This window comes from Monoraphidium neglectum (genome assembly GCF_000611645.1).
Source record: "Monoraphidium neglectum strain SAG 48.87 unplaced genomic scaffold scaffold01255, whole genome shotgun sequence".
In the NCBI taxonomy this organism is placed as follows: domain Eukaryota; kingdom Viridiplantae; phylum Chlorophyta; class Chlorophyceae; order Sphaeropleales; family Selenastraceae; genus Monoraphidium; species Monoraphidium neglectum.
This window is the reverse complement of record NW_014012373.1, coordinates 1-7,543: the sequence shown is the minus strand read 5'-3', so window position 1 is coordinate 7,543 and position 7,543 is coordinate 1. Positions and strand designations below refer to the sequence as shown.

The 7,543-nt window shown below is 63.6% G+C and overlaps 2 protein-coding genes across 2 annotated transcripts; both read left to right on the top strand.

Moving 5' to 3' along the window:
- Nucleotides 1-255: 255 nt before the first annotated feature.
- On the top strand, nucleotides 256-2,698 carry MNEG_7206 (hypothetical protein; the record flags this gene model as incomplete). Its single annotated transcript, XM_014044319.1, has 5 exons — nucleotides 256-450; nucleotides 800-869; nucleotides 1,159-1,348; nucleotides 1,678-1,899; nucleotides 2,290-2,698. 5 exons carry the CDS (start codon nucleotides 256-258, stop codon nucleotides 2,696-2,698), a joined length of 1,086 nt encoding a protein of 361 aa, XP_013899773.1.
- A 2,403-nt stretch (nucleotides 2,699-5,101) lies between these two features.
- MNEG_7205 (hypothetical protein) lies at nucleotides 5,102-7,449 on the top strand (the record flags this gene model as incomplete). The annotated part of the gene is made up of 4 exons (XM_014044318.1): nucleotides 5,102-5,578; nucleotides 5,805-6,008; nucleotides 6,257-6,471; nucleotides 6,881-7,449. Coding segments are annotated over 4 exons (1,465 nt in total), but the record flags the coding sequence as incomplete, so codon positions are not given.
- Nucleotides 7,450-7,543: the final 94 nt, after the last annotated feature.

Genomic DNA, 7,543 nt, shown 5'->3' with positions numbered 1-7,543 from the left:
CCGCCTTCAGGGTGGGGACTCTGTGCAGGCACCCCCGCACGGGCTTGACGCATGACACATGGCGCTCTGTTTCCTTGTCGCCCGCACGCAATTGGCCCCTTGCAGCTGTGAACCCTTTGGCCCCAACTCCCCCGCTCCCACCCACCCCGTTCATCCCCCTCCCCTCAACCCCTCACCTCCTCACCCCTACGTCGCCCTCCGCTCACATACACCTACCCCACAGGCGACCTCATCGACTTTGAAGCTACCGCCTTCATGAATGAGGGTCGCGGCCACAAGCGGTTTAGGGAGGTGATGCGCCCCGCCTTTGACGCGTCGGTGGTGGCCGGAAGCTTCCTGCCCGACATCGCCGCCATCGTGGCGGGCGCGCTGGAGGCCGCGGCGGCGGCGGGCGGGCCGGTGTCGGGCTACGGGGCGATGAAGCGCCTGACCTTTGAAGTGATCATGAACGTGAGTAATGTCATAAGAACATGAGTAATGTCGTGAGAAGATTGAATGGGCAGCCGGGGTTGAGTGGAGGCGGATCTGCATCTGCGCGTGTTGCGTGTGGGCCTTTATATTACAGAGGGCGATAGAGCGGCAGGTGGCACAGGCCGTACGGGCGTGCGGGTGGGCCTTGGCCGCAAGCAACGCTGCAAGCCTGTACTGGCGCGCCCAGCCAGCCAGCTGCAACCAGCTGTGTTAAAGTGGTGTATCAGCTACGCAGCACCTTTGACCTGGGCTTGTATACCGATGATTTGTCCCCTCATCAACCGCCTCACAACCGCCCCCACCTGTCCCCTCACCACCCCTCCCCAAGGTCATGATGGGCAAGGCGTACCCTCCTGCCGAGGTGGACCGCCTGCACCACCTCTTCAACGAGTTCACAGGTGAGCGGCGGCTAAGGGCGCGTGAGGGAGCGCGGTTGGTGGCATCGGAGCAAGCTCTGGGCCTGTGTGCTGTCGTTTTGGAACAGGGGCATCCAGGCCGGCCGAGGACCTCTGCAGTTGTCTGGCACAGGGATAGGTCCCCACTCTGTTCAGTTTCAAGTCGTTGTCATCATGACGTCATGACCAGGTCGACGAGCACACATTGGCATCTCGGAACCATCCCCTGCCGCCCCATCCAATCATGCAACCCCGCGCCCCCTGCCACCTGCACCGTCACATCCCAACCCAGCCGGCATGGCCAGCTTCCCCCAGATGGACCTGCCATTCCTGCCATATGGCAAGGCCATGTCAGCGCGCCGGCAGCTGCTGGATATCTTTGACCGGGACATGGCAGCCGCACGCGCGGCGGCGGCGGAGGGGCGGCCGGTGGCCGGGCAGCTCGGAATCATGATCTCTGCGCTGGACGAGGATGGCAACACGTGCGTGCGCGCGCGTGTGTGTGTGGGGGGGTGGGATGAGGGCGTGGTGCGCCTGGGAGCGCATGCGTGCATGTCCATGGTTGCTTCCGTGTGTGTGCACACGTGCTCGTGCACACGCAAGCGCGTGTCCAGTTGGTTTGCATGTGTGATGTCGTGGATACCCGGCTGATGGGGTCAGGCGAGGCAGGCAAACCGCCTTTGGGCACAGACATATCCATGGCCTCTCCGACGCGCCTTGTACCGCAACAACGACAAGAGCACCTCCCCTGAAAGCCAGATGACATGACACCATGACCAACCGATCTTGACCGCCCCCACTTCCCAAACAGGCTCATGGATGACCGCGCCGTAAAGGAGATACTCTTGGGCCTCCTCTTCGCCGGCCACGACACAACGTCCACCTCCCTCACCCGGCTCATCGCGACCCTGCACGACCACCCGGAAGTCACCGAGAAGCTGCGGCGGGAGCAGGAGGTTTTGGTGGAGAAGCATGGCAGGGGCGTCAGCCCGGGGCTGATGCGGGACATGGTGTACGCTGACGCCGTCATCAGGTGTGTGTGTTATGCGGGTGTGTGTTTTTGCATGCGCGAGTGTGAGTGTGTGTGTGTGTACGTGTGTGTACGTGTGTGTGCGCTACTGCATGTGCACGCGCGCACGCATGTGTGTGTGTGTGTGTGTGTGTTTTTGTGCGTGCGAAGGTGTGTGTGTGTGTGTGTGAATGTGCGTGTGTGTGTGACACAAAGAGATAGACAGACAGTGAAAGAGATTGTGTGTGCATGTGATTACGTGAGTGCGTGTTGGTGCGTGCCTGCATGCACGTGCGTCGCACAATACCCCCAGACGCCCCTGCCCCCCAGGCTTCGTCCTTGCTCTGCCGCCGCCCTCAACTTTAAACCTCACATCCCCCTTGAAATTCCCGCCGCCCCCTCCTCCCCCCGCAGGGAGTCCATGCGGCTCAACCCCGTGACCAACGAGCTCTTCCGCTCCGCCATCCGTGACTTTGAAATGGGCGGCGTCCGCGTGCCGGCCGGCGCGTCCATCTCACTGCCCATGGCCACGGTCACCGCCTCCGACCCCCGCTGGGCCGGCAAGACTGGGGAGATGGACCCCAACGTATTCAACCCCGAGCGCATGCTCACCCCTGAGGGCCTGAAGCCGGGGGACCAGATGCCGTTTGGGCACGGGGGGCGCCACTGCCTGGGGGTACACCTGGCAATGGCTGAGATGAAGGCGTTTTTGGCGCTCATGGGGCAGGGGTACCGGATCGAGGCGGACACCAACACCGAGTGGCAGTACGGCGTGGGGCGGGTGCCGAAGAACGGGCTGCCCATGGTGGTCACGCGGCTGTGAGCGCGCGCCCGGCGGGGCTCGCGCCAGGTGTGGCGGGCCGTGCGTGCATACCGCTTTGTTTTTTGCAGGCGAGCCAGGCGCGCGGCGGGCGCGGAGGGACGCGGCGCGCACCCGGATGGTCAACGAACGTTTCCCCTTGTTTGACCGACTGCACCAACCGGTCCGAGCACTGCAGGAGTGATGTCGCGTGCATTTGCACCGCTGCTTCGCTCCTCCAACATATGCGCTCACTCCAGCCATTGCTTCTGGACAGGCCCCCCGTCCCAAGGCAGGCCCCTGATATTCACGTTGTAGGCTAGGATGCTTAGGCTCTTTGGGGGGTTTCCGCTTTCCCCATGGCTGCTGCTCAGCGTTTCGCGGTCAGCAATTTGGTTTTGCGGCGTCCGCGCGCCATGTGCACGTCCGATGATAATGCCTTTGGCTGACAATGCCATTGGCTGGCAAGGCCACGGCCATGGGCTTTGGGGGATTGCGCGGTCAGGGGGCGCATGCTCTGACACGGGCTGCCGCACATAAATCCAGGGACCACCCTTGTGTTTTGTGTCCATGATTGGTGGACCGGACATGCTGAGGCCTTCCAAGCGACAGGGGTGTGTTATGGGTCCGCTTTCGGGGAGGGGCGTCGAGGTGTCCCGGCCTCGGGCCCCATCGAAAACTGCAGGGCCTGCTCGTTGTGCCAGGCAGGGCCCCCCTTCTTTCCCCATACGCACAACATATCGCGCATTAGGGTTCTCGCGCCGTGACACGTGGCGCAATGAAGCCCCTGGCCTGCGCTGGAGCGGTTTGGCGCTCCCACAAACGGTCATTTTGGAACGGTGGAATTTTCTGACCTTACGCCTCTGAGGATTCACTGGGCTCATTCAGTCCGAACCCCTGTTAGGCCTCGTGTTTCTAGGTCGCCTTCAGGTCCCACACATTTCGAATTCGATGCCCTGCCGCGTCGCTGTCATGCTGATGCGCGTGCAAATGGCGCGCATCGCAACAACTGCGAAGTGGTGTTACTGCTGGATCCAGGGCATGCGGCAGCCGCGCCTGCTCTTCTGGCGCTGCCTGCATGCATGTTGAATCCCCACTGAGGCCTTGACGCGTGCTTTGTCTCTGCGTGCTGTATATCTTGGCGCTGCTCCCCTGAGTACGCCCGAGTAAAGCTGTTGCTTGGATGGCTGCCAGGGTGAACTGTGTGACGGACGGCTCGCTGGGAACAGCAGTTTTCAGGTGGGCCTTCTCATGCGTTGGGACCTGGTGGGATGACTGTACTGACGTGCCGCCATGTGTTCAGCACCGACTTTTCTCTGCATCCCACTGGGACGCAGAAGGAAGCTGGTGCGGAATGACTGATGGACGACATCATGCTGGAGCCAGCGGCCAGGCCCAGCTGCGATCCACTCAGCTTCACAAGCATTGACTGGCAGGAGCGAGCACCGTCGCACCCCTCAGAACTCTGCTGCGCCTCAGCAAGCGGGGCTTGGCTTGGGAATGATGCGTCCACTGTTGAGTGTTGATTAGTGAGGCCTGGTACACAAACTTGCATGCTTGCACCTATACAGCACTGCTCGCCAGAGTGTATATATTTGTGTATAAATCCTGTACGAACATGCGAGGGGGCAAAGCAAGCTCGCCCCAGGTGTGCAGTGGGTTTACTCGTTCACGTGTCGTGGCGTGAGGGCAACATGTATGTGCAGGACAGGCTGGGTTTTGTGAAGTGTGTAGGTCAGGATCCCTCTTGAAACAATTCAAAGTTGTGGTGGGCAGCCCTCATCATAGGATCGCAGGCTCCGTTCCCAGAACGCTGACAGCGGCACGAGTGTTGACTTCTGCCGGTGACGACCGCCATGCACAGAGTGCGATCGAACCTTGTACGGGAGAATTTTATTCGGTGGCTATAGATCCATAGCACTCATTTATATACTGCGTTCGGCGCATCATCAGCAGGTTCAACCTGTACTGTCATTATAGATCAACACGATGAGTCTGTGGGGCGCGCTGGGCCTGTTGCCCCAGGATGAGGTGCGGAGTCACACAAATTTCTTGTGTGTCGACTCTTGCTTGATTCGGCCACTCCGGCTGACACATCACTCCTCGATTTGCAGGACAAAGACGAACCTAATGTTGCAGGGAGGGCTGTTAGGTGCGCTGTTGTATAACATTGCTGGCACGCAGGCCCTCAGGCGGCCGCGGGCATCCCAGCGTGTGCACTGCCATCCTCGCTGACTTGAACTGCTGCGCATTCGCGCCCTTGCTTGCGCACAGGCATACCAGCAACCGCCTGCATGCCCCTCCTCCCCACGCCCTCGCCCTCCCTCTCACCACTGGCACTCCACCGGCAGCAGCGGCGGCGCCGGTCCCCAAACAGCAAGCAGCCAGCAGCAGGCCCCCGGCGCGCCCCTCTCCAGCCTGTGGGGCATGGCCAACGCCGCCGCCGCGGCCGTCCGCGCGGCCGCGACCGACGTGGCTCGCAGCGTCCATGAGACTGATTGGACGACAGAGCTCGCCGGTTTCTCTGAGGAGGTGTCGCAGGACGCGGAGCGCGTGGGCACAGAGGTTGGCGGCGCAGTGACCGAGCTCGGCCATCGGGCCAAGGAAGCCGCAGAGGCGGCCACAGAAGCTGTCAAGCAGCTGCCCGGCCAGCTCGATCGCCTGGAGGCAGCGGCGCTCGCGGGCGATGCGGGTGAGAAGGCAGGGCCCACCGGCGGCGGCGGCGCGGCGGCGCCTGCGGAGACTGGCGGCGGGGAGGGCGACAGCAGTGGCGGGGAGGGCGGCGGCGGCGGCGGCACCGTAGGCCTGGGGCTGCCTCTGCCGATCGATTTGGGCGGCGTCGGCGCCTCGATATCCCAGCTCGGGCTGAGCCTGTTCTCTGGCGTCACTCGGGTGGTAGACCAGGTGGGCGGTGCGAGTGCGCGGCAGAGGGTATCACATGGGCTGACTCATCAGCCGGCGTCGCATTCACCCACATTCCTCGCTTGCCTGTGCCACCGACCTCGTTTTGTGGCTGTTTGCGCATTGATTGCACCAGGTGCTTGCCGACTCCAACTAATGTATCCGCCTGTGCCTACATGACTCCGATGTGTTGACGTGTGATGATGTCGCTGCAAACCAAAACCGCCAGATGACTGATATCGTCGAGGGGGAGCTGACGGCGGTGGTGGAAGATGCCCAAAGAGGGACGATCGACGGCATCAGCATCGATGGCCCAAAGCAGAAAGGCCGCAGCGACGGCACGGGCAACGCCGCCAGGAGCGCGGGCAGCAGGAGCGCCGGCAGCCTGCGGCGCGGCGCGGCGGCGGGGTCGAAATCGAAATTTGATTCTGAGGTGGAGCTTGTGATTTGATTTGGGCGGGAAACAGGACGCCCTGCATTTGGGTGTGCTGCGGCTTTGCCCGCACGTTCAAATCACGGCCCACCCAAGCAGTAACGGCCAGCGCTGCTGCCTGCGCCGGCTGCCTGGGTGACGTCATCCCCCACAAGCACCCTCAACCATGACCTCGCCCACCCCCCACATCCACGCTGAATCCGCCCCAAAACCGTCCCCGAAACGGCCCCAACACCATTTTCTGACAGGTCGCCGCGATGCAGCGGGACAGCAGCACGTACTGCGACGAGCCGCCCGACGCCGCCGACTACGCCGCGTGGCGCGGCGCGTCGTTCGACCTCGCGGCGCACGAGCCGCGTATCGCCGCCCTGCTGGCGGCCAACGCCCTGGTTAGGGAGCTGGAAGAGCGGCTGGTGCCCCTGCTGGTTGAGAGGGACGAGTTCTGGTCGCGCTACTTTTACAGGTGGGGCGGGGCCGAGGGAGACAGCGTTCTTCGGTGCTGGGCAGCGGGGCGCATTTTCATAGCAGCGCTCGCAACCCGGCTGCGACAAGGTGCCATTTCGCGGCTGGGGGCGTGGATGCGCCTGTTTGGCAGCGCGGGCGCAGGCAGAGTCTCGCGAGCCGATTCCGTTGCGAGCGCTGGTGCTCGGCGGATGGGGACGAGAACTCCCTGCCTAAGCGTGGCCGGCTGGGGGCGGGGGCGTCCGCAATGCAGTGAGAGGAGCGGCAGTAAAGACAGCGGCGCGATGTCGCCATGTTGTGGCTACCGATGCCCATCCGGCACTCTCCCTGACTCCCCCTTTGCGCACCACACTTAGTATCCAATCAGTGTACATAATTGTGTTTGTTTGCCTGCAATCCCATGCACAAAGGCTACAAAAGCTGGAGCAACGGGAGGCGGAGAGGCGCCAGCAGGCAGCGGAGGGAGACGAGCAGGCGCTTCCTGTCGCTGCTGCAGGAGACACCCCCCCAGCCGCAGCTGGCGCGGGGACCTCTGCCAGGGCGGCGGCCGCCTCTGCAAGTGCGGCTGCAGAGTTTGAACTGATCGCCGCTGCTGTGGTTGGCGCAGGTGCCGCAGCGGCTCCTGAGGACGAGCGTCAGGCGCAGGGCGGCTCACAGGAGCAGCAGCAGCAGCAACAGCAGGAGCAGCAGCAACAGCAGCAACAGCAGCAAGAGCAGCAACAGCAGCAACAGCAGCAACAGCAGCAACAGCAGCAACAGCAGGAGCAGCAGGTGGAAGGGCGAGACGATGGCCAGGAGCTGGACGGCGCGGCGGACGGCAACGGCGATGCCGCCAGCAGCGCCGCGGTTGCAGAGGGACGTGCGCCAGCGCAGCACGCGCCCGCGCCCTCGCCCGCCGCGGAGGCGCCCGCAGGGACAGCAGGGGCGCGGGCAGAGGAGGAGCCGGCGGTTGCTGGGGCGTCAGGGGGCGCGGATGCAGGTCACAACATCCCCAAGCTCCCAGGGGCCTCGGCGGCGCCCTCAGCCTCAGCCAGCGGCGCGCCGCTCTCCGCCGCCGGCGCGCGCGCCGCCGC